Source organism: Protomyctophum bolini (assembly GCF_963924005.1).
Source record: "Protomyctophum bolini genome assembly, chromosome: 12".
Classification (NCBI taxonomy): domain Eukaryota; kingdom Metazoa; phylum Chordata; class Actinopteri; order Myctophiformes; family Myctophidae; genus Protomyctophum; species Protomyctophum bolini.
In genome coordinates this window covers 29554561-29582227 of record NC_137873.1, presented here as the reverse complement: position 1 = coordinate 29582227, position 27667 = coordinate 29554561, and the positions used below count along the sequence as shown (strand labels likewise).

At 43.1% G+C, this 27667-nt stretch overlaps 1 protein-coding gene across 4 annotated transcripts in view; it reads right to left on the bottom strand.

The window, feature by feature from the left end:
• arhgap21b (Rho GTPase activating protein 21b) overlaps window positions 1–27667 on the bottom strand; it is a 48008-nt gene that overhangs the window by 15178 nt on the left and 5163 nt on the right. For all 4 annotated transcript variants that reach the window (XM_080779166.1, XM_080779165.1, XM_080779168.1 and 1 more), the window contains exons 3-8: window positions 19103–19279; window positions 18893–18914; window positions 12284–12376; window positions 11382–11460; window positions 11237–11291; window positions 3541–5122 (exon numbers count right to left, since the gene is read on the bottom strand). In XM_080779166.1, coding sequence (XP_080635292.1) covers window positions 3541–5122; window positions 11237–11291; window positions 11382–11460; window positions 12284–12376; window positions 18893–18914; window positions 19103–19279 — 2008 coding nt within the window. The remainder of the gene's footprint in view (window positions 1–3540; window positions 5123–11236; window positions 11292–11381; window positions 11461–12283; window positions 12377–18892; window positions 18915–19102; window positions 19280–27667) is intronic.

Below are 27667 nucleotides of genomic sequence, written 5' to 3'. Positions count from 1 at the left end.
AAGAGGCATCCAGACTCACTTGCTCATCGCAGGTTCACGACAAAGAGGCAACATGCTCATTCCGTCTCCCCCGACAGATCCCAACATTCTGCTGATGAGTGCAAAACCACTCTTACATAAAATTTGTGCGAAGAGGTTCCACTAATTAAATCCACATTACAAAATGAGTCCTCTGAAGTATCTCTTATTAATAACATCCCAAGACAGTCGAAATGAGACGTAGCCATGAGGTCAGATGATCTGAGGTTTTACGCTGCATTTCATGCAGGGAGCAGTGGCAATACTCCAGATACGCCGCAGAATAATTAAAACATAATTAGCTTTGAGATCCATCCCAACAAAAAAGATAGCAGTGTGTCCGCATCCGCATCTACGAATACTACGCCTATGCAAAAAAAAGAAGAAAAAGCACGTAATAGCCGTCGCTGCCGTTCGAGGACATGAGAAGGCAGGCTGACCTCACATGATGAGGGACAGGACCAGTGGCTTTTCAAACGGGTCATTGATGAAGGCTTGGTCAATCAGGGCTGTGTTCTCGTGGGCCCGGGCACCAGGCCCAGTATGGTGGTGTTGCGGCGTCGTCATCATCACTGTCACTGCCTGCTTTGTGCGCACCTGGCCTGCCGGCTCTTCTCAACAGCCCCAGTTAAGCCCGATTTGTACTTTTAAGCCCGATTTGCACGCGACACCATTTTATCACAGAGCATGAATTTGGCTTTGACACGGACCATGACAGGTGTAGAAGACGTTGTTAGTAAAAGTGCCGGCCGGGCACACAAGGGCAAGGAAAATGTAGAGCCTTTTAAACGGGTAACTCTGACCCTTTTAAACAGAGGTTTACTACTAGAAAAAGTGCTTCTCGGAGCACAGGTCAGTTAGGTTATTGTGAGCCAGCAATGTTCTGAATTGTGTAGAAAGTTGAGGGATTAATGTTGATTCGTGAGATGTGTGTGCATAGTTTCACGGATGAAATATGTAAAATCAGATTTATCCGTGTTGAGCACATGACTATAATAGGGATAATGTGTACCGATTTGCGTAATGTATGTTTGGCCAAAGTCTGTAGTCCAAAATGGGTTTAGCAAAAATCGGCCTCCTAGTGGCACTATAAAAGGTTGATTTGGAAAATGCAGGGCAGAGGTTTTTCCTTGGTCTCTAGGGAGTGTGCGTGAATGCAGATCGGTCCAGTTGTAGGTAAAACGAGAATCGGCTTGTTTTATCAAAATAGCGTGTAGGGTGGAATTTGCGTGATGTTTGGCCAAAATCTGTAGGAGTAACATCCCAAAATGTGTTTTGAAAAGGTCTGCCTCCTGGTGGCTCTATATTAGGCCGATCTGAAAAATGCAGGGCAGGGTTTCTGGCATCCAGGGAGGGTGTGCGCAGTTACACGTTGATCGGGCCAAAGGTGCCGGAGTTTAGCTGTTTAACACGTATGGATGGACATGGGGCAAATCATAGTTTCGGCCAAGTCTTCTGCCTAGCGGAGACAACAATCTAGTTTTATTCCAGATTTATTCACTGAACATTCCGTTCACTGAGAGAACACCAAACGCTGGGCATCAAAACCGGCATCAAGCATAAGTTTGAAATAGATGTTCATATTCCTGTTAGAAAATATCCTCCGACAAGGTTTCAGGTCAAATAATACTTGAGTTCACTCACACCAGCACTGGCTGAAAGTGACAAACGCAAGAAAACAAGTGGTAAGACTTAAAAAGAAAAATGTAAACAATTTCTAAATTGTTTCTTTTTCTGGACAATATTTGATCGGTGGTCTTGTAGCTCTACTATTTAGGAACACCAGTGTTGAAGTGGTTACTGGCACATGTAACCATGTGGCTTATACAACATTTCCTCGACTCTAACTACTACTACCTATTTAATTTGTTTAATAGCCAAGGAGTGGTGCAGTTACCTTGCAAAAACACATTGAAATCAAGTTCTTTCCCCTTGGGGAGGGGGGGGCTAACTATAGTCCTACAGTGCAGTTGCTGTCTGTGCCCCAGTTCCTAAATGTGATCTACCTGCAAAGTGCACAATGTTCCTCTATGTCCTTCCAAAAAAGAGGAAGTAGATCAGCCATCAGGGATAAACTTATTTACTGGTCTCTACTACTAGTACGTTTAGAATTAGCCTTAAAGCAGAGCATTGCCATTTGCCACTTTTTTGTGGATATGTAATGATTACCGATGGCCACTGTACTGATTTTAAGTAATAAAATAGTCATCGCGTACAATATTGAAGGTGAAATCATTGTTCTCCTGTAACCTAGGCTTCTATAGCTCACTGATAAAGTGAACATTGGCAAGTGTTTTAGACACATTATATGCCATTCCGAATCCTATGACTAATAAATGAAACTAAGGCTGAAAATAGTAATCAGCAAACTATGTCTTTTAATTGCCCCTGCCCTCGTAATTCAATGAAATTATGAAGAAAAAGCATTGAGCGGCATGAATAAAAGTAAACCCTGCAGGTGACAACTTACGGTCACAGAGTTTTCTGATAAGCACCAAAAGCATACTATTTGTGTTATTCCAGCACCCTCAGCATAATCTACTGAGCTATTCTTAAAATGCTAACTGCTTCTTCAGCACTCGAGGTGGAAAGAAAAGTTTCATCTTTTATACTTTGACTCTTATCTGGAGGAAGTAACACTAATGCTTTAAACACAGTTGAAGAGTTTCATTTTAGATGTTGCCATTAAAGCCATTTGCAGCTCTCCAATGACTGCACATTAAAAAAATGTAGTAGAACTATCCTCATCGAAACCTTCCATGTGTTGTTACTGCCACTGTAGCTACAGTTATGTTCTCATGCAAGGCAAAAGCTGCAAGTGTCTATTAATTAAGAATATTTATTTTAGACACATTTCCTAAAATGTAGTTGAGGTCAATGGTTCCTTAAACACAAACAATGAATCTTAAAGGGGAATTCCACTCATTTTCAACATTTTACTATGTCATTATTATACCTTAGAGCTGATTTTTTTTTTCTTTTTTCCACACAACAGCTCTAAGGTATATTAATGCCATAGTAAAGTGTTAAAAATGAGTGGTATTTCCCTTTAAGTCAAAATCTGTCACTGCAGACAGAATTACATTATGAACTAATGGTGAGTGAGTTCTGAAGAAAATCACAGAAAAACACAGCGAGAATTTTGGCATATCACCATCAGGCTCCCTCACTCCAAAGTGGTAAGCCAAACAGACCAGAAGCTCACTAAAGCTCATTAGTTTACTGCCAACCCAGATTGATTTAGATGTAAAAGTCCAACCAGCACTGTATTTATTACTTAATGAAAAAGCTAAAACTAATAACTTTTAGATTAGAAGCATAAAATCTTGTGATCCGTTTGACTGACTGATTGAATTGTTTCTGTTGCCACTTACAGGTGAAGGTAACAACTGTTACCTTCACCTGGCCAGCCTGACCAGACTGACCAGCACATGGAAGACACTAGGTCTGCCATGTGCTATGGCTGCCGTTGCCATGGTGACTCAGCACGGCAGCTCTTTGTACCTTTGCTTGTTCTCTTACCGATGAAAGGAATGGAGTCCAGAGACTCGTCCAAGTTGCTGGAGCACGAGGTCTGCCGCTCCCGCTGCTCGCCGATACGCCGCATGTGCATCTCTCGCCGCGCGTCGTTGGGCAGCCAGCACGCCACGGACGAATCTGGCCCGTCGTCGTTCACAGCCAGGATATAGGATGGATGGCGGAGTGGGCTGGGGATCTTTCCCGAACCCAAAGGAGGCTTCTCTCTCATGACTACGCCCTCTGTGGGACTCCGTCCGTTCACCTGGTTCTGGGGGTCCGGAGGAGGGGGCTTGAGGATGCCGGGCCTCTGAGGTCTCTGTTGGGAAGCAGTGCAGGAGGAGGACCGGTGTCCCGCTGCCACCACCCCCTCTCTGCCCAGCTCAGGGGGCAGCATGGTCTCTGACCGCACTCTGCTCTGGCTCTGCTGCTTACTAGTGTAGCCTTTGTGATTACTTTTGACAGCAGCTCTTTGGTCTGCGGGGGAAGGTTCAGCACTAGAGCTCTTCCCCAAATGAAAGGATCTGTCCGAGAGCATGGGTGAGGAGCGAGTCTGGAGAGGCTCTGGTGCTTTAGGGTAGAGAGCGGGGTTGGGAGCCCCTCGCATGCTGCCATATGCAGCAGAAGGCCTGTAGAGCATGGCCTGTCTGGGCATAGACTGCCTGCTAGGTCTAGTACCTTGTTCCAACCTGCCGTACCCTCCTCTCCTGTCTATGGGCCGTACCAGCTCTGCAGGGTCAACATAGTCAGTGGAGCGTGCCCTGGCTTTGTGCGTAAGAGCATCTTGAGACACACTGCGAGGGGGCCAGTTCCTACTTTGGGCCGCCCTCTCTGCCATGCGGTCCTGTGAGGCGCTGCGCGGAGGGATTTGGAAGTGGGGCGGGGGTCCATGGTAGGAGCGGTCATGGGAAGTGCTCCTGCGTCGGATTTCTTGAGGGCCCCAGCCTCCCCTGGGAATGTGCTGGGTAGTGCTGAAGGTGTTCTGACCAGCCGCCCGGAGGCTATCCAGTCTCTCTTGGATAGTTCGGCTGGCATGGGAATGAATACCCTTGTTGTCAATGTACTCCCTGTAGGTTTGGTATGTCCGCCAGTCAATGTTCTGGTGGTTGGCTGGGTAGTGAGGTGGCAGAGCACCATAAGGAGCCATCCCTGGCCCCGAAGGGTAGACGTCAACTTTCCGTGGCACAGGATATTGAGCTAGTGACCCAGGCCTGCCCCTGACAAAGACAGGGTCCATGTAATCTATTCGTTGTGCTGGAGCCATGCGGCCTATATGCGCCGTTTCAGGAGGGACCAGCACAGTCCTTACGCTGTCATTACGCATGCACACCGCCGTCTGGCTCTTTGGGTACGACTGGGGAGGCGGCGGGGAAGGGGGAACCGTGATCTCCTTGCGATACCCAAGATCAGGAGGCACCGTCGGTCCCCGACCCGCTTGGCCTGCTGGGGAGGCTGCGTCTGTGGCCTGGGCCATGCCCGGAGGCTTACAGTCTACTCTGGGGTAACATATAGGGGGTGGATTGGGGATGTGGCAGGCGTTTCCACTGTAGGCACTTTGACTACGTATATAGGCATCCTGGGAGTAGGCCTGGGGACAGAGAGAGAGAAAGAGAACGCAACGTCAGAATAGTAACAATATTATCTCCATTTACAAGAAAGAAATGTTCATCACTGTGCTACAAGATCTATTGCAAAAGACATCACGCATCACATTATAGAAGCAACTAATGTGTGCATGTGAGTGGGCTGCATATGTTGCCGCTTGAGAGTGCGGAGGCGTGTAGCAGTTCAGTAGTGTTCATCTGCTCCTTATTTAGAGAGTGGTAATGTTCACTGTGCCATGCCAGTACACAGCGCATACCACCTACTGACTATAAAGAGGTTCAAATAAACTCTGGTGGATCCACTGGCTTTATGTGGGAACCAGAAATGGGATTTGTAATAGTTAGAAATATTTCCTTCATGTGGTGTTCCGAGTCCTAGATTTATTCCATGACAAGAATGCATCAGCCAACATCAGCCGCATAATGGAAAAGCTAATCAAATTACTAAGTTTGGCCCACCACAGGCACACACACACACACACACACACACACACTCCACACACACACAGACAGAGAGAGCGGTCGTGATCACATGCAACACCCGGCAGCCAATGTGCTGTTTACCCACCTTCATAAAGTCCATGATCGCAGATGGACAAGACAGATGAGGATGCCCACCTCTATACTAAAACAACCTCTGATCATCTTCTATTGCTGTTAACTGTCTATTCTGTTGCAGCACAAGTAAACCCTTTCACTTACAATTAGATTAGAATAATGTGCAATCAGTACCAGACTACAAGTTGGTTAGCCTCAAACCAACAGCAGTCCATTTTCCAACTTTCAAACATGTCAACGTAAATGGACTTTAACCCCACTACGAGGAGAATTGCACAACCTTACATAAAGCCTTGCATGCCACTTAATTCACTGCCAGTCTCTGTCCCTCCCTTTGTAAGCACGAGTGTGCCGGTAAGAGAGTTCAGAGGTCAATGGCCTTTATCATGATAATGAAATCTGGCAGGGAGATTGAAGACAGGGCGAGGCTCTACACTACAGAGATGCCAGCAGGATGCCAGCTTGGTTGCCCAATCAAACGGGTACCATACTGCAGGCACAGTGCATTAGCCACTGCCAAAAGCTATACGACAGATCACAAACCCTAGCACATAGCTGAATGACAGGAGAAACACTAGGTTGGACTGGAGCCTCTCTAAGCGAGCCAAGGCCTGATGTTAAGAACAGTAGACTACATCATGAGCGATACAAAACTGCAACATGCATGACAAGATGTGTGATGAGATGGCAAGCACAACATGTCAACACGAGAGGCTGTCAAGCCTGCTGTTTCTTGCTTACCAGAGCAGTGGCTTCCAGAGAAAAAGGCTGCCGTTACAGAGCAGGTGAAAACGAGAGCGGTAAGAGACCAGGGGAGAGAGGGCAGAGGAGAAGGAAGACACTAGCAGAACAAAACACACACATTGTCAACGAAAAGGGGGGGAAATAGAATAAGAGATTGACTGAGGACAGTCAAAGTGTGAAACGGGCACAACGATGCCAGGGCTTCACCGCGCTAAAAATATACCCAGATCTGCAGCAGCAGGATGCTGGAGGAGGAGGAGGAGAACAGGGGTTGCCACGTTAGCGTTGCCACCTGCTTGTGCCAGTGTGTCCTGGGTGCGATGGCAGGAGCAGAACCCTGCCTCCTGCGGTGCTGTCAAGTCTCCATCTCTCTGCGCTACCCATCTGCAGCCAGAATACTATACGCTCAGTGAACAAGCTGCCTCCGGTCTCCGTCTCCCCTCTCCCCGCTCTGCTAGCGCTCACATGATGGAGGCAGCAGCTGCCTGATTATACATTCAGCTCAGATGGTACAGCCCCCTCCCTTCCGTTCCCCTCCACTCCCACTTCTTCCTCTCGCTCTCGCTCCCTCAGAATCAACCTGTTCAAAAGAGGGTACAGTCAGCTGCCTACAGCTGCTTCGGTCCTATTCCTTCACGCCATTCCCTTCGTCTTGTCCCTGGCTAAGTATTTCCTCTGGGTTGTCCCCATATATTCCCTATAGGTTTCTCTCCAGACTCCTCCCAAATGGTTCACTATCTCTTTGCTAAGCAACTGCTGCCCGTTTCCAGGCAGCGTGTCTGCTTCCTCAACCCCTACAGGGAAATGTCACTGTGCTCGCGCTTGTGATAATCCTTCTGTTTTGACAGACCGCCCCTTGTCCACATCGGTTGTCTTTTTCTGGGGACGGTGGCAGATTGACCCTTTACCGCTAGCACTTCGGACAAGAAGCTGCTAGCGCAACAGATGTGCAACACACAGCTAGCTTTGGAATCGGGAGGTGGGAGAGATGGAGAGAGAACTTAAGGGGGAAGGGGCGGAGAGTGACAACCAATAGGACATCAGAAAAAAGGTGGGGGGGAGCTGGGTGAGAGAAAACAAGAAGGCGACAGGGATGCTTACAGGATTTGATTACTACCTAAATTATAACTTGGATTTGATATCAAATGACTTGATGCATATCATGAATCTACAGTATGGATGAAATGCTGAGATTATAGCCTTTGTGAATAATGGCTAAAATATTGGGTGAATGATGCTTGGAGAAAGGAGATAATTACTTGACATTCACTTGTATTGATTTCTTCCTGAAGTATCTTTCACCCAAATGGCATGCTTAACATGCTCTTAAATGATTAACAAGTCACTTAGAAGGGATTCTGTTCTTTGCAAGAACAGTTTCTTGCAACGAAAATAGCTTGAGTGAGTCCATCATAATATTATTCATTATAAGCAGGCTGTCAGATAATGGAAAGCCCTAGGGACAGGATCCTTCAGCATACGGACAGAGCACTCACTCTACTGATAGGGATGGGTTTTTGTGGTCATGGGTGAAGGAAGCAAATGAAAGCGGCGGTGCAAAGCAAAGCGCACCGCTCGCGGGGCTGAAAACGTGTACGATTACATCAGATAACAGTATTACACAACAGGTAGGGCGTGTATTCCCGACTTGCATGTTCCTACACTTCATTGAAAACCTAACATCACTGTATTATATAAATTATTAGATATTAATTACATATATTGATCCCAGTAAAACGCCCTGAGGGTGAGAAGGCCGTCAATATTTTTTAATTGACGTTTTCGGGTCGGGTAGGGCGTATAATGTGTGCAAATTAGAAAGGCCAGGTGGGGCCTCGGGCCAGCCCAGTTGGGGCCTGTTGAGAACTCTATTTTTCGCCGGCTGCCAGGCACAGCTGGGCTAATAACTTTGGGACGGGCCCGTCTAGAGTTTGAATGGACAGGTATCACTCAAAAGGGAGACATCGAAGAGGAAGGACGGGTGGGGAAGGATAAACATAATGTCAGAACAGGTCAGATCTAAGGGTTTGAGGATTGAGTTCAGATGTAGGCCGGGTGACGGTCCATATATGCAGATCTAGGTGATGATCCAGTCTGCTCCATGTATGGCTACCATATATGGAGCGTGTCACGAGGCGTGACGGACAGGTTTTGCAGTTTTTCATAGTAATCTGTGACCTATGGTCACAATTATAACCATTTTATTTTATTACTTGCGCAAGCAGAGCGCGCAAGTAATAAATAATAGATATTTGATGTTGGTACCTGACAATTACAGTAATTTCCGGACTATAATATATAATATACAACGGTGCGGCCGCTAATCTATGGATTTTTACAGCTAACGGCCACTAGGGGACCTTCTAAATCTATCTCTATGGCCACCTGCGGCTTATAGTCCAGTGCGGCTTGTATATGTACACATTCGTTTTTTTCCCTAAATTTAGCTGGTGTGGCTTATATTCAGATGCGCTTTATAGTCCGGAAATTACGGTTGTTGGCTTTTCGTGATAGATAGCCGTATCGGTTGATATCGGAATTGTAAATTAAGAGTTGGACAATATTGGAATATTGATCTCCCAAAAAAGTTATCATACTTTACTGTATGTAACGCAACTGACATGAATACTTGAGTACTAAGACAGCCGTCTCATTACAAACAGGGCCTTCAAGTTGAAGTCATCTCTCTTTATGGAAATGTTTTCCACTCTTGTGTTTTCTGAGAAGTTTCTATCAGCTACGCTAAGGTTTCAGAGAAAAGCCTTAGGTTAATTTTAAGTTAAAAAAGGGTTTTATATGTAGAATATTCGACAAAGGTAGTAGGTACCTTTCCCCCTTAATGTTCTTCTTGTTAAGTACCGTAATTAATAGAATATGTTACAAATGAATATTTGATACATGCAGTGGATAAATTCCACAGGATAAAGTTAACATTAATATGGCAGCTCTGGACCATCAGCTGTCAATATAGGGGTTAGGGGTGCATGTTAGACTGTGACTGTGGTGACATTGTGCGTCCTAGAATGAAGCAGCACTGAGCTGTGGTGTCACCACAGCTCCACCAATAATTGATAAAAAATAATATTTAACAGATCTTTTACATTTTTTGTTACCGTAATCAGTTCCAAACAGATAGAATATTTTTTATAACAATACCTATATATTGTAGGGATTTGACAATAAAATAAATAAATAAAAACGATTTGATTGTTATTGAATTTAAAAATAGAAATCACATCAAAAAAGCAAGCTGAATAAAAGACAACCAGTGCTTTTGTTTTTGAACTAGTGGACTGAAACCCACAGATTCCAACTGCATGTCAGCTAATTTAAAATTGAAACAAGCACAAGATAAACCTCAAGAGTTCAGTCCTCGCTGTGAACACAATTCTAGCAGTACTATTTATAACCGACACACATTTAGGCAGCATTTAGCCTCATGATGGTGAGTTTAACCTCTATTGTGACCTATCGCAGGGAACCATGTTGACTGTGTGCTTTGTCACAGGCAGTCACAGTGGCCTGACTAAAAAGGGCAACATCTGGATACATGCTCAGTCAGCATCCTATATATTAAGGGCAGATTCGCACTCGGGACCATTTGACTGTTCCCCGGAGCGGATCACCCAAACCGATTGAAGTGTACTCGGATACGGATCGCAGCAATGTGAAAGCATTGAATAAAGTGTACTCGGGTGCGGAAGAATCAAGGCCAATGTCAATCATGGCCAGCGGGGGGACCAGGCAATCATATTCGGGAACAGTTTGAATCAAACACTCTAAAATTGGCTAATGACCCTCATGACACCATGACTCAACCATAACCATATAAGGAGTTCCCAATGCAGAAATAATATGGAGTCTGTTGTCTAACCTCCAATGTGTCGCCATGGCATCAGGCGCAAACACCAGGGATATCCATATATGGGCATAAAAGGGTCAAGGACTGACCGATAGAGATCTCCATAATTATGTTAAAGGCATATCGTTCGGATCTGCGGTGAGGTCCACATAGCGGCCTGAACATCTAGTGTGAGATAAATGTGATAAATCAGGCAGAAAACTTTTGCTTTATGATAGTAATAATAATATATGTATTTATGTTGTTAGTATTTGAGAAATGAACAAAGAAAGGACTGTGCAACTGAAGAGGTCTAATGCAGTTTACCATCCAGATCATTCAATAAATATAATTTGAGATGCTTCAAATCTGCTGGCTCATGTGGGGGACTGCCTTCGGTAACGGATCTGTGAGCCTGTCAGGAGAACTGAACTGTGTCTGATGTTGATTCATATTGCATCAAGGCAACTAGAGAAAATAACCAGGACAATGAAGCAGAAGCACGTCCTACGTCTCAATTCTAGGCCTCAGCTGATTAATGCAGCCTGTCCACAGTATACGTCTTCTTGGTAGTACTCGACAAAGAAAGAAAAATAAGTGTTGCTTAGCATCAGCTTGTGTGTATTTCGGAAAGTGCCGGCTCTACCCCTCCAATGAGGTCATCTCTCTGAGTATGAGGCAGCATCCTGGAGGACATGCTGTTCTGGCCTGGTTAGCAGGCCCAGATACAGTGCTCTGATGGGACGGAATCTCACTATCACTGCCGCCCCAACAGCAAGCCCTTCAACTGAGGAAACTAGAACAACTCTCCGGCACGATCATCACATGCACAGGCCAAACTTACCAAGAAAGAAAGAAAGAAAAGGAAAGAAAAAAGGAAAAACAAAAACAGAGCATAGCTTGTTTCAAAGTGTGCAAGAGAGAGAGAGAGAGAGAGGAGAGAAACTTGACTTACCAACTGCAGTATGTCCTCATCTTTTGGCATCACACAGAGCTCAAGAACAGCATCGCTGTAAGGGAACATAAATGCTCTGTATCTCAGCATTTCTAAATTATGGCAATGGGTCAGAAATTACTGAAGTATTCCCATGAATTCTCACCTCTCTTGGATCAAGGCTATAACCTCAGAATAGGTTTTGCCAATGATACTCAATCCGTTCACCTTCACTAGCCGGTCTCCTGTGAGCAGCAATACATAAAAATAAAAAGTTGGGTCAAAATTAGTAAAGTAGACAAAACAGCCAACTAAGGGAAAGTCACCAGAATGTAATTAAATAAAATAGGTGGGGTTGACTCTGCATAAAATCAAATCACTGGGACAGCTATCACAAAGGTGTGCAACATTGAATTGAACAAATCCATATACCGGTAATCGATTATGAAACGTAGACAATCTAAAATGTAATAAATAAATAAAATCCCTATTTTTGGTATGTCATTATAGAACATTATCAAAACACGTTTGAACACAAACCCGTTTAAAAAATAATGAAAATAGCCGATCTACAAGCTCACGACATAATCAGCAATTTACACTACTTCTTAAACATTGGTTCTCATTAATATGGAATTTCTTAGTTTTTGTATTACTTTTTTTTTTTGCTTTTCTTTTTTTAAATGTTTGTCAAATATAGGAAACATAAAATAAAGGGACCCATACAAATGTGCCCGCGACTCACAAATGGTAAAGTAGATGGTGGTAGTGATGGTGCAGTAGATCAGTGGTTCTAAACCTTTTCAGTGATCCCCCAAATAATCATATTTTGAACAAGCACTTGGAATGTAGGAGTTGAGGCATTGCATTTAGTTTCACTCGGTTGCACAGATAAATATTGAGAAAATATGCGAGGCGTTGTGAGCTTGTAGATCGGCCATTTTCTTTCTTATATTATTTGATTAGGGCCAATAGGGCCACAGGTTGAGAACCCCTGCAGTCCACAGGAGCGTTCGTTGTGCTCCAGTAAGCTGTGGTTCGTTGGAGAAGATTGATGAAATTCATTACCTGTGCAGAGTCCAGCTCCGTGGGCGGGGCCGCCTTCCTTCACTTGCTTCACAAAGATGGTGTCCATGGGCTCTAGCCTACTCCGCTGTCGCCCTGACAACAGAACCATAGCCATCAGTTAGCTGCCATTAGTTATCAACACACAGGGGGAAAAAAACCACTATTGAATGAAAAGACATCCTGCCATTGATGTGGTAATCATACAGGGATTTTATAACTCATTCGTGCTTGCTTGGACGTAAATAGGCTTGGAACAGTGGTGTTTTTGTATGAATGCTCATGGGCACTGCTGTCTCTTATATCTCTCACAGTTATGCGATGACTCATTTTCCAAAGCGGGCCAGTGAAAATTAGGCTTAACATTTTTCTATTTAACACTTTGCTTCCACATAGTGACAAAAAGTATAAAAAAAATGTATTAAAAAAATTTAAAAAAACACCAGCTGTGTCAAGTAATAAAACAGAATGGCCAGTAGTGATTGAGCAGCCACCTGGATAAAGATCCTTAGAGTGAGTTGACTTTCTTCCCGTTTTATATAAGGTATACATTAAAGGGATAGTTTTTTTTACTTAAGCTATATGAAATACTTGCCATTAATATAGTGGTTGCAACTGTATTAATTGATTTCCCAAGTCCCTTGGTGGGAGTTCTGCTCTGGTTTTGGTGAAATATTAAGTAGTTCTGGTCATTTTGTGGGGGGCACACGGGCCCATGCATTAAAAGTAAATGAATTCACAAAACTAGTGTCATTTGTATTGTTGACCTATTTCTACCATATAGTGCCAACTTTCGTTAATTTTTTACCCCCTATACACGGGTTTAATGTTTGTCTTTAGTTCAATGTTTGTTTTGTAAATGCCATTGACAATGAAGGAAAAATGTACGTCATATTGTATGTTTTTATTATTGTTAATGGTGTTTAATGTTTGTGTTGGCAGCGTTTGTTTTAAATCACTATTGCGTCACCTAATCAACATAAGTTAGACTTTAATATATTAGCGCCCCTCACTTCACACAGGTGTGATTTTTTGTGTCCATATCACTACGCTCAAAAAATAGTTCCATGTGAGAGGGGTCAAAGGTCAACAATACAAATGACGCTAGTTTTGTGGATTAATTTACCTTTGATGTGTGGCATCACCAAAACCAGAGCAGAACTCCCACCACGGGACTCGGGCAATCAATTAATACAGTCGCAACCACTTAGACTATAAACCCATTCTGGGCGGGAACCCCTTTTGGTGTTCTAACCATTCTGGACGGGAACCCCTCTTGGGGTTCTGTAAAGTATGTACAGTATTCAAAAATTGTTGATGCTGCTATATAAATATTTGAAGTTTTGGGTTATTGGCAAGTATTTCATACAACTTAAGTTCAAAAATTGTGAACTATCCCTTTAAGGCCATATTCAAGAACCCAACCGAATGATTTCCAATAAAATGTTCACATGAATGCAGAATGATACATTCTTTGAATCAATGCCAGATTAATTAATTAATTGCGCTTATGCATGTGGTATGTACAGTATGTGGTATGTATGTGGTTACAGTGCAATTCACCAGTCAGATTTAAAAAAGGATGGTCCCTTATTGGCCAAGGGTGGCCACCGACATACCCAGCCGATTTGCTCAGACACATACTGTATGACAATGGCATTTAATGTTTGTGTTCAGACAGAACCTACACCATACATGGGCAACTGGCGGCCACATGCGGTCCCTACCTTCACTTTTGGAAATTAAATACATTTTTAACTTTTCAGGATTCCATAATAAAAGAAATAGCCAAAATAGCCAATCTACGAGCTCAAAATGCGCCGCATTGCGACGCGCTTTGAGCTCGTAGATCGGCTATTTTTGCTATAATGCCATGTGGACCTCTGGAGTGAGTGTGGAAATATAGTGGCCTCTCTATCGTCAAAGTTTCCCACCCCTGATCTACACTATAGCTGTGCCCCTCAAAAATCACACTTTTATTCACACATCATACATCACATTCCTTGCTCAGCCAATCAAATCATCACAAATGTCATTCCAGACAATCACTTTTGGCATCTTCACTTTTCTGCCCTCGCTTTTTATCCGGCAACTTGCTCACTTTAGCTCGTTGGTCGGTGCCTCACGTGGCTCAAGTCACCTTCAGGCAGCGGGCCTCCGACAGTGAAACAGAGTGCACCTTTTGCAATCTGACTGGTCTTCCAATCGTACCGTGACACTATACATACACTGAATGTGTGTACATAATACATATACATTAGTATTTACTTTAGTCTAGCTCCAAGTCCATTTATAAACGCCTTACTCATGCAAGAGTATAACCCTGAAACCGTCAAAAAGCAGCAACATGAAAGCCTAATCATGGTTATTAGTCTACTTTTTAGGGGGCGGGGGGGGGGGGTTTGTTGGCTGTGTATAAAAGCAAGAGAGAAACAGAGAGGTTTGTCACAAGATTCAGAGGCATGTGAATCGACATCACAGACTGTTTTTTGGCCTATGCCATGTTTTGTGGGCCCACTTTACAACCATTTTAAATGGAAATGATAATTAATTGGTGAGGGGGGGAAATTCCCAATAGGGGGAGATTGTGTGGATTTAAGGAGGTGAATGAATACATCTGAAAAGAGGAAAACCTGTTTGCTCACGCTGCTCTTGTCTCCTAGCAGCTACATTGCTGCAAAAGAAAGAGTGTGAGTGTGTGTGTGTGAGTGTGAGTGTGAGTGTGAGTGTGTGTGTGTGTGTGTGTGTGTGTGTGTGTGTGTGTGTGTGTGTGTGCTCGCTCTGACCGGTGGGGTTAGGGGGGTGTTATAAAGTGAAAGAGAGAAAGAGAGTAAATGGAAGGTGGAGTGCTCAGCTGCTCAACTCCCACTCTTTCCTTATAAAACAGAGAAATAGCCTTAAGGGCACAATGCAACAGTGAAGCTCAAATCCGTTCCAAGTAGTTAACATTCAGCTAGTGACTGTGCATGGTAGTATGGTACTGCCCAAATTGCAGTGGCTAAGCCACCAGAGGAACAAGACTACAAAAAAAAGTTAAGTTTGTACAGGACCAGATCAGTAAACGCATCTTCCTTCCTATCGTGAATCAATAATCAAATAAACACCAATAACTCAGTCTGGTATGACCAGTGAAGGCAAATGTTAAAGTAAGTAAGTAAGTAAATTTTATTTATAGAGCACCTTTCGAAACAAGGTTACAAAGTGCTGGTATGAGAAAGACCTGCTGTGGGCATGTGACAGACCCTCTGCCCCTGCAGGGATCTGGGGCAAAAAGGACACACACACACACACACACACACACACACACACACACACACACAGGTGCTTGGATATCACCTTGCTAACCAATGAGAGCCGTCTTGTAGCAACAGGAACAGCCAGTAGCCTTCCTCATGTGCGCACACACATGCCTGCATGTTCCCTCTACAGTTTTACATATGGCATTCCACACACATAATAATATCCTGGGGATTATTATTATGTAATGCTGCAACAGGATCATCATCCACAATCTGAACACAACCATAGTGCTGATGTGTGCTCCCTCTGGTGGAGCATGGCAAAAGTACTTTTCTACAATGCTGCTTCAGGAACCAGATCGTGAATCAACCATCAACAATTAAACGTACCATCTGCTTTTAGTGTCTACTGTAGCATTGAATCCATGTCAGGTCATCCCATTTGGCCGTCTACGCTTAAACAGAAAACTTTGTGCTATATCTTGCGTCAACCCTCATCTCTTATCCCTAAATTTATTTGCCTTTTTTTTTTACCATTTTGAAAAACATTTTAAAATAGTTCACAAGCTCACAACGTGTCGATGTAGATCGGCTAGTTGAACCATTTTAAAATGTTTTTCAAGATAGTAAAATATGGCAAACATTTAGGGATAAAGGGTAAAGAGCACCCAAGATAGGACCATATGCCTTCCAAATTAATACAGTGTAAGAGGTTTCCATTTATCAAGATTCTTGATGGATTCCAAATAATCAACTTTTAGTTACAACTACATCAATACCAGGTATAGGATCATGTCATTAAACTTCAGCCCATTTCCTGGACAGAATGAGCAGTTGGGATGAAAACAATGTACCCAACAAAAAAGGGTCCTCCCTTTGTGTCCATTCTGTGTAATTTTCACCTATTCCCTTTGTATTAACCACCAGAGGGAGTCAGGCTTGGGCAAAGTGACTCATTTGAGGCCTTCCTCTTCAGTCTACGCTGAATGTTTACGCCCAGTCACATCATGTGCCAAATACTTCAATGATATTACAGTGATTTGCGGCTCAAAAACGACATCTCATCTCCAGGTTGTACTGTATTTATCTAGTCTGGCTAACGGCAACTGTGTGGTACAGATCAGTGGTTTCAGTCCAGAGTTGCATTAGCCAGGCTAGCATTTACCCTTAACTAAGTAAAAATGGCTATGAAAGAATGGAAAGGTGTGAGTCACTCCTAGTCATGTGTGTGACACATGGGCCACCACCAGCACAACAACATAAACAAAGGGATTCCCTTTCTTTCATGTTTTTGAGGGATTTCCCTTGTGTCAGCAAACACACCATAATGCCTATAGCCATGAGCTAATGACGAAGCATGAACACGTCGCATGCACGACACACACACACACACACACACACACCACAACAACAACAACAACAGTGGTCAAATTTATACTTACTCCAGTGACGGCCACCAAAAATAACAGATCTACAATGTGTCGCATTTTTGGTGCACGACCAAATATAAATCAGGCACATGTATGCAGTTTAGAAAAGTGAAGCGATGACTACTTAGTGGCCAAACACATTTCAAATGACAAACCATCGCATCCTTCAGCCAAGTGCTGTGATAAAAGATCTTTGTCTGGGCTGTGGGCCCAAATCCAATAAGATAATTTATGTCGGTCCTGACTCCTGCGTTGTCGTTGAGGCGGGCCGGTGGCAGTTTGGGCAGGGATCATCCCAGGTTGTGTTTTCACAACTCTGGCAAGCTGCCATTGAGTCCCTCTGTCCAGTATTATGCAACAGCCAAAAAGTGCCAATTTTCTGCAGTTTCACACTTTAGGCCCATCATAAATCACAACAGCCAGAGAGAAAACAGTAGACTCTGCAGATGAGGCTTCCCCCCCCCCCCCCCCCCACTACATGAAAGTCATTTACCACATCATCTGTGCCTCACGGTCTGTCTTATATCACTTTCTGAAAAACCTGTTTCTATGTCAGTGGTGCTCAAACTTTTTCATGTGAAGGACCCCTAGAATGATTCTGTATTTGGCCGCGGAAACCCCATCTGAAAATATGTTTTTCAAAGATATGTATTCAAAGATTTGCAACACAATCGTGAAAATTGTCACCGAGTGCCGCGCTACGAGCTTGTAGATCTGCTATTTTTCAAATAAAAGGGGTTCCCATCCTAAATGGGTAAATGTAAGGAGCTTCCTTTCCATTGTCTGGAAAAATTATGTTTTTATGTTTTTATGTTTCTGCAAAAACTTTGCCAGCATGAAGACTAACTTCATTATCACTACTTCTTACCTGTAGCAATTTTCTTTGCTGTACTTTTCTTCCCCCCCCCCCTAATAATGTACTTGCAATTGAAAGAGTTAGTGACCGAACACAACAACACCCCCCACCCCCCATGGTCAACGGAGGGCAGATCAAACTACACAACGCGTTAAGCACACAAACAAGCCACAGAGAGATCACCACACTGTGATGACATTAGGATGGAATGGGCCATAGCAGTGTTAACTCAATCAAACAGACCTGAGACCATGCTTATGTCATAGGGGTCGTCACAGGACCAACTAGAAAGGGGCGCTCCGCGCAGTGCATATATCCGCCAGGCTGGGTGGGATGCAGACATCAGGACCTGTTGTAACTAGCATGTCTTTATTGGATGTTACTGTACATGCATGATCCTATGGCGTTTTGTATAAAATAATAATAAACCCAACTAATTGGAATCCAATTACAGCCAAACAGTAAGGAATATCAAATGGACATGACTCCCGAAATCATTTGTACATAATTTGCGTGTTTTCCTTGGTCTACCAGCTGCGTCCTGATCAGTCCAGCAGTTAATGTGAGGTAAGCTTCAGACTCAAGAGATAAAAAGTTGGATACTACAGAAATTGACCTGCGGCTCCATAACCTGAAAATTTGCATCAAATGACTAAATGGCAGGCTCAAACAAGCATGCATAAACACTTGCATGCATGCACACAATTCCAAAACATACACACACACACACACACACACCAGTAACAGCAGACCTTGGGAAACTGTTTTGTGTGGGGGGCAGGGGTTGAAACTACAGCTTTCTAACAACTTTACTCTGGAGAAGGAGAAAAGCAGCAACAAATACAGTTTGGAGCTACGTGAAGGATGCAGGACAGCAACAGGTGGTGCTAACCAAACCCTTTTATGTCTTCACAAAGGTCAGCCGTGTACACACACAGCAGCTATATTGTTCCCTGCGCATAAGGAAGTAAAAGAAAAGAACCAGAGAGCAGATAGATTAAGATTCATTATGAGAGGGAGGCACTGTACGGACTCAGTGCTCAAGGGTAGACATGAAGAGGTTGTACAGCCTCATTATTCTGCTTACCTCTGCGGCCATGATCTTCCTCCTGCAAGAAGACAGGAAAGAGAGAGAGACTTCAGTGCCCACAGTAAAGGAATTTAACACTTGGGTATTATGTTTGTTGACTCTGCGTTATCATCATCGCAAGTGGTTAGGCAAACAATATTCAGGCGAGTAAAAAATATTTCAGAGACACTTCCTTATTAGACCGATATATGATATGAGTCAGCTTACCGGAAAGGAGCCGTGCACGGCCGACTCCGGAGGGTACACGATGAAGTGGCGCAGGGTGAAGCCAAAGCCGTGGGAGGTGCGACGCAGGCGGACGGTTTTAGGCCCCGGCCATGAGAAAGGCTCCTCATCTGCCGAGTACAACACCGCCGAGGGATCAGCCCACTCTGGAGAATCATTCTACAATATAAATGACATGGGAAAAGGGAGACATGAGTGTTAAACTGTACCTATCTTTGAGTTGCACATTTCACAAAGGATCATTTAAGAAGAGAACTTGTTCGTTTTATGAAATGGGAGAACCGCTCTAGAAGAGAAGGGGTCCTAATTAAAAGTCTAAACCAGCCAAGTCATGGTGTCCCATTTCCACAATTGTTTTAGTGTGGCGCAATGCACAATTTAGGGCTTTTGACACCCGCGTCCAGGTTTACCGACTATTCATAGTCTTACACCTTTGTGGTAACGTGTGTATGAGTAAGCCACCCCTCTCATATTCCCTAGTCCAGTACAACTTTCAAACTGTTCAAACAGTCTTGACTCTTGTACTTCCAATCCATATAGTGGTGACAACGTGTTCCCTGACCCCTCTCACCCAAACACTCCCCTTGGCCTAGAGCTTCACCCACAATGAGAGGAATGTGATGATCATGCACATCAACCCTGTCTGGGGGTGGGGGTAGGTGATGAGTAAAATGTCAGAAATTGGCAAACAGTGAGGCATCAAATAAATACCTAGTGCATGTACCACATAGGACAGGCACAGACCAAATAGTGGGGTCGCGGGTTTGAAACAGGCTTGTGACTAGTCTTGGGTGTGCATCATCTTGCTCTATACTTCACGTTTTGATTCATTATTTTTGTTAAAATAGTTATGTTGCTACATGTATAGCAATAGCTGATGAGACACAGAGAGCGCACCGGCATCAAGGGTAGAACAACGTATAGGTTGCAGGCATCAATGGGTTAAGAATAAAGATGAACATTTTGTGTAATACCGGTAGTACAATAAAATCATTGATGTTTAACACCAACGCTACATTGTAAACAAATACATATAAGGAAACAAATATTTGTTGGACCAAACGGAATACAGTGCCAGCTGGGCTGTCAAAGCCATTGGGCCGGTCGTAGCCTACGCTGAGAACACACGGTCATGTCAGCCTCTCATCCATGTAAACATGCCAAAAACCAATTCCTCATTCGTAACATGACCAGAAAAAGACAGCGACTCGTTTCCCGCCATTCAAATGACATGATTATGTTTTATCTGTCCCAACTGCCAGACAAAAAAACAACAAAGCATGGGGGTTTTAGAACCCTAGAATCCATATTCGGGGCATGTCATAATAGCAATAGGCTAACATTCTATAAAAAAATCGCAAAGCTTCAGTGAAAATGTATCTACAAGAAGATCAGCTATTTTCAGGGAAGATATTTTGTGTAGAGGCAAAACAGGAGGGGAGCAAGTGACGACTGGGGAACCCCGGTCAACAATGTATATAGTGTAGCCTCCCCCTGGCCAGCCGGGGCGCCTGATGGAGGGGAAAGGAACTGGTTGGAATAACGTGTTCCTTCCACGCTCTACGTCCAACCAGGGAAACTCCCCCCTGTCAGGTGTAAAGGAGCAACTTGGACACTCAGGCATGAAGGAAGCATGAGTTCAAGTCCGTTGCTCTCCCCTTGTCCCCCATATATGGGGACTAGGTTGGTGGAGGGTGTGTAGAGCCCAGGATCACATTAGATGATTGACACAGGGGTGAAAAATGGGTTACAAAATCGTGGGATAAAAAAAAACAAAAAAAACAATGTATATAGTGTTGACTGTTTTTGACAGGTGGACAACTACTATAGTATAAACTATTGCAGAGTTAAAATGACTTTGGCAGGTGGACAACAGAGTGACCCATTATACTTTCTATGTAAAATATATATTTAATAATCAAATAAATTGGATAAATTCAAAAATATATATAATTTCTGAGCTCTGTCGACAGCTGCTACAGGATGTACTGGAAGAGCCAAACCACATTTCAATAAACGAGCAACAATTTGTTTGCACACAAAAGTTCGGTTGCAAGAAACCACCAACTACCACTGCCATTCCTACTGTACGGCGTATGCCGTCTCTCCCACCATAATGAAGAATGTTCAGTGTACTAACCTCACCTTTGATGGTTCGTTAGAAATGCACTGTAGGCCTGGAGGTCTAGTATCAAGTTACAGCATGTTTCACTACCATCTCTGCTGCACAAAAACAGAAAGGCTACAACTTAAACCAGTGGCTTGTGAAAGTAGTTTACAGTGGGAGCCATAAGTGCCATTGGGAAATTAGGGGTTCAAACATGCTTTTGAGGAGTACGGACCAATAGCGTTTGTGCTGCTAGCAGGGAAAATAGAGCTACAGGTGCAGCTGACACCCATGTATTACATGGGAACAGGCAGAACAGGTTTCAGTCTGTTTAACCCAGCTTTGACTGGTCCACAGCTCAAGTGCTTCAATGTTTAAATCTGTGTGTAAGCCCGGGTATTCTCGCTTGATTCCCAGCCATTTGTATCCATAACTGCAGAGGAGCTTGTGGTGAAATGACAATAGATCAGTAGAAGTGCATGGCATGCTTTGCATGCTTTCCGGGCTTCCCTTAGGGCTTGAAGGGATGCCAATCCCAGTCCAGTTGATCAGATTTAGCAGCCAGGCCAAAGAGCCATTTGCAACTCTCAGAAGGGGGTGTGGGCCACTCCTGACAGACACATGCCTAGCAGGGTTAACATTGCACTTGCTTATGTAAATACTGTGGTGACCACCAACAAGGCCAATAAATTCAGAATCACATTCCATGAGCCCTCCCCTTCCTCTTGCTTAGTTTAGAGTCTAATATTTAGACTCAGAGTACTGAATCAGTGTGCCAGTGCCAGTAGACTCCGAGTACTGAATCAGTGTGCCAGTCATTAGAATAAGTGTTTGAGAATCACAGGGCTAGCTGATGTCCTGTATAAAAAAGGCCATGACCAGTATCTATAAAAGCAGAATACATTAAAGAAACGCCTACACCAAAATACACACATAATCTCACCAGCTTACAAAAGAATGCCTCTCTTTTATCTATGAATCACCACAATGCCCGACTGATATTTGCACTGGGTGAGGCAACAAGGAGAGTATTCCTAATAAAGTATTTGTTCTGATGGATATCAATGGAAATGAAAAACCTTGTTTGCAGAGACTCTCAGGGCAGGAATGATGATCCCGATCATGGTCCATTTAATTTATTATGAACTTGGAGGCAAAACTAATCCTAGATCAGAGCTGCCGCTCTTGACAGACTCCATCCCATATACATGCTCAATCCCAGCCTTATGCCGCTTCAGACAAGAAACCCCCATGGAATTCCAACCAGAATGCTGCCAATTACCGAACAAGCTGCATTAAGTCGAAAACATTCACAGAGTTATGCAAGTTAACATGTAGGCATAATGTGAGTGGAATGGAACCCAAAACATGCTCTGGATTATCAATGAGTTGTTTTTGCACATAGGGTGCTATATGTATACTGAATTAGGTAACATGTCTAAAAACAGATTCCATGTGGTAATTTAATATCAGAAGGGTGACCACATACACATCTACTAAAAAACAAAACCCTAGCATAGCTCAGCATATGGCATTCTGTTCTTTTTATACCCAGGGTAATAGCTGAACACAAGTGCTCATTTTCAGCAAGGCCCTGCAGTGCACATATAATTCAGATATTCTATTCTGTGTTGTCTATCACGATTTTCACTCCAAATGACTCGATCGGTGATCGAATTTACCCGATCTGGAGAAACGGATCTTTTATACCCTAAAAGTCAGATGTAGTATAATATTGTTTTGCATCTTTGTGACAGGCCTAAACATTCTCCCCTTCCTCCCCACACACACGGGAAGAGTTTTGATGTGGGTTTTGACATGTAATAATTTTGGAAATATAAAAAGTGTTCCCCTTACGCACAAGATCGGTATCGGCCGATCATGAGAAAAACAATCGGTGATCGGGATCCGTCCCAAAAAACCTGATCGGAGCATGATAAAACCATGACGACACATCATGGGCTGTGTTTTTAAAAGGCTCTCTGACATCACTAAATGATACATTACATGGATCATCATAATGACATCAGCTCTAAAAATACCAAAACATGTAAACAGCCTCCTTAAACTGTGAAAAGGCCCAGTTCTCTGTGGGCTGCCAAATTCTACACCACATCCAGCCCAAACCAAGCACTTATCTGTGAAAGGCCTAAGATAATGATACAGAGGGCCTCTGGTGAGCCTTGGGCGTTTCATTCTAGTAGTGCTGTTAAGGGTAAAAGTATCATTTACTAGCCTCTGTAGACAACATGGGCTATGTCTTCTGCACTCCAAGAGCCCTTGCACTTGATTTATGAGAGACTTGGAAAACAGTTTCTTCTTCCCATCAATAGAGCTCATGTATAGAAGAAAGGTTGCCAATCTTTACCATCACATGCAAAGGACATTTCATTTCATACAGAAGTGGACATTTTGGCCAGCATGTGGCGCTAGAGGAAGGTCCACGCAGGGGTTGACAACAAGTTAAAATTTTGAACCACTGGCCCATGAAGTTACATTCGATTATTCAAATAACAGTCAAGAATTGCCCTCAAAATAAAGAAAATAAACCCATATCATGCAATAGTAAAAGAAAATTAAAACATTATTTTACTTTGGACTTTGATCACAATTTATATAAACGAGATTTTGTTCAAAGTCAGCAAAACACTCCTGCAAACTTTAGATGCATATCTTAGCGAATCAGGGTGGAATTAATAAATCGGATTATGAAAAAACGTATAGCACACTTGTAGCTGCCAAATGCCAATGGGATCACATGACCATAAAAATAATGTGCGTGTTTGGACAAAATCTGAAAGGGTATTATAAGGTTAAACAAGAAATGATCACATAGGGATAGAATGTCAGTTGAAAGAAGCGTCGTCTCCGTTGTGTTCTCCCCCCATATTAGTATGATTATTGTTTTATTAGTAATGTGTGTGTGTATGTTTTTGTGTCACAATATCACGCCATTAGCACTAGCTGATGACGATGTGGTCTACATTTCAAGGGCTCTCATCAGTCAGGTTTCACCTGACCAAAGAAAATTGTTTTACAAATGACGGCTTCCTGGTACAGCGCTATAACTGAAATATCTGACATATTTATAAATATTATATATATATATATTAGAATATATATATTTTTTTTTAAATAATTTAAGGCAGGTTCTGCTCTGGCGTCCAGGGAGTGTTTGCGTGTGTTACGGTTGTGCGATATGCCAAATTAAATATTCCATCAGCCAACGTAAACAAAAACATTTGATTATAATCACAGATTATATCCGCGCTACTAGTAAAGAAATGAATGTGCTCACAATGCGTCACGTCCGTGGGGTGTTGTGAGCTAGTAGAGCTGCTCATTTCTGTGCACGCGGTCAATGAACAGAGAGGACGTGACACGACTGTGACCAAAACGTGTTTAGACCACCAATAATTGTAAAACATATCACTTCCATACTAGTATATTCTTTTCAGGACTAAGCTAATATCACAGGCTAGGATATGTAGTTCTTAAACTTTTTCCGCCCAAAATGATATGCATTTGGCCTCAAACCCCCCCATCTGAAAATGTTCTGTGCCAGGGACCCTAAGCTATAACATTGCTTACTTGCCTTGTACTACTGTTTATTTCTGACCTGAAGTCATTGTACTGTATTCACGATTTCTTGTCTAAAATGAGCATGAGCAAGCTAACTGTATGTACATGTGTGTATTGTCATTGTGTACTGTGTTGTGTAGCTGCACTGCTAAAATGAGATGCTGCATCTCTCAATTGGCTAAATTCTTACCAATTCTGAAGAGATTTGTGTAAACAAAACCTGTTTCTCTGGACTAATTATTACATTTAGCCCCATTTTTCATGTTGCATTTTGAAAGAAGCCTAAATAAATAGCCAACATAAATGTTAATTCTGTGAACGCATTTTCTATTTCAGGTTCAGTTGGGTATGTGGGTCATATAACTGTATTTTTCAGCCTAGCCTACTAACCGTTAACGAACCAAATAATGATGTCGGCTATCCGGTTGAAAAACGATCCATTATCCAACATCCCTAAGCAGAGAAGTACAACAGTGGGTGTTATTTTAGTTGACAAGGGTCGGTTCCTACTTCAGATTGTTTGTGAGGTCACGTAGGGCTATAATGTCCAAAATAAGAGTTGTGTCAGTCGTTTGGTCAGTTTTTGTTTTTTGTGACCAACTTTAAATTTTTACTTTGTTTAAAGAAACCCCTTGACAGACCCCCAGGGTTAGCACAGACATTACAGGCAAAGGAAAACAAAATGATCTCATTCTCTATACGAATACCACATATGTTTTTTTTTTTAACAATCTACATAACCTGTGATGTCATGAAACTTTGTGTTTTTTCTATTCATTAAGGTCCACAGAATGAGAGGTCTGCTCTGGCGGAAACATTGCAAAAAAAAGTTATGGCCATTTTTGTATACCACACCATAGACATTAGACAACCAATATAACTTTTTCCAAATGTCATCATACTTTAAGTAGCATGTGACATACCAAACTAGGGGGTTTTCATGATTCTGAATCCATTCCACGCATTAGTTTTGCATGAAAAACACTCCTTGGCCTAAATTCGGACAGTCACCAAACCCTCATCACATTTGTGAGGGTTATGGCCGTTTTTAGGCCAAGGACTGTATTTCGTGCAAAACTAATGCTTTTAGTACAGCTTTTTTCCAATAAGTTCTAAGGGAACTTTTACTCTAACGGAAAGTTTTTCTCGTGACTCTTCCTTTATATGTCAGCAAATGTCAAAGGCTAGATGAAAGGAAAATATTGACATGTTTCGTAGAGAACAAATAATGTTACACGGTACACCCATTTGACATTGGAGGCCATGTCAGATGAGTCAGACTCAGGAGCAGCAGAATGATCAAAAGTAAGGCTTTATATGATTGTTGCAGTCACTGTTCAGCTTTAAATAAATATTTAATTTGTAAAAAGTGGAAGGAATCCGGGCACTTTGGTGGGTAGTGGGTACCTAACTGCCACCGAGGAGTCTAGAGGTTAGTATCCAGTGCGGTGCATCCTGCTTTGTCGAGCGTCTCTATAGTACACAAACGCAATTGGCCCGTGTTTTGTGGGAGGGAAGCCGGGTGTGGAGGGTGACATTTGTCACTGCATGTACTATGGGCGGGGGCGGCAACGGTCAGCAGGGAGTGTTGGCTGGGAGGGAGTAGTAGTAAGATGAAGGTAGAGGCTCTACGAGTCTACATCCTTCCTCTGGGGGCTCCTCACTGGCAGGCGAGGAGCACTAAATTCGGGAGAGGGGGATGGAGCGTTCAGGGTTTTATTAAATCAATTAGCCTGCATCCAACCGAATACTGGACTTCGACTATCCGACACCAAGTGATGAGAGAATGGCAACATGACAGCTCTGACTCTCAACACCGAGTCCGCTCCTCTACAGTACACACATTTGTGCCATCGACACAACAGTGATGGGCCAATTGATGAGCGCGAGACCACCTACAGGGATAAAGTCAGATCTCTGACACTTTGGTGTTAAGACTAAAGAGCTGACTGGAGTGTGGACTAAAGGAGGCTGAGAGAGTACACAGGTACACGCCCCCATCTACATTGCAGTGGGGAATGGGTCATAGATTTTAAGTTCCTCTGCATACACATCACTGAGGATCTCAAATGGGTCACACAAACACAATGGCTGTCACAATTATCAAACATAAAAATAATAGTAAAATGCTTATTATGCTTAGTCATAAAAATATGTCTAGTGTGTCACTTGATGTCACGCTCCAACATCGTTCTATGATATCACAAGCTCGTGGATCAACAGATTGGTTGTCCAGAACCACCGATGCGACTCTGATATGACCATATATGCATAATGTATATGGGGATCTGGTTTACCAGAACCGCCAACTTATTCACACAAGACACACATATGGAATAAGCAGCAGATGAGGTGTCAGTGGTTTGGTTGTTTATTGTAGGGATTCTCCACTCTTGACCCCCATGAAACAGTGTCTCACACACAAGAATAGCATAAGCTTAACGTCAGACTCAAGAATGAATGCTTCAGTCTGACATTCTAGCCTCTAGGCGATTTCTAAGCGATTTCCAAGGGGGGGGGTTGATTTTCCTTAACCAATCACTAGAGAATAGAGATCACTGTGCCCAGTGCTCTCTGTAAACGCTGTAGTTTGGCTGATCATTCATCAATTAAATAAACATGATTACAACATTATTGACAACTTGGCACATTTCAAGTACGTCCCTGGTGCCTAGATCCTATTGCCTGAAGGAGAGTCGGCTAAACATGTTGAACTGATTGAGTCAGTCAGTGAACGACCTGTTGACTTCACAATGCACACAGAAGTCCAACCTCCAGCCAAGCATTGAATGAACTGATTAACAAATGAACAAGATGTTTTAGTGGAATGATTGAGTACAGTACGTTATTATTCCACA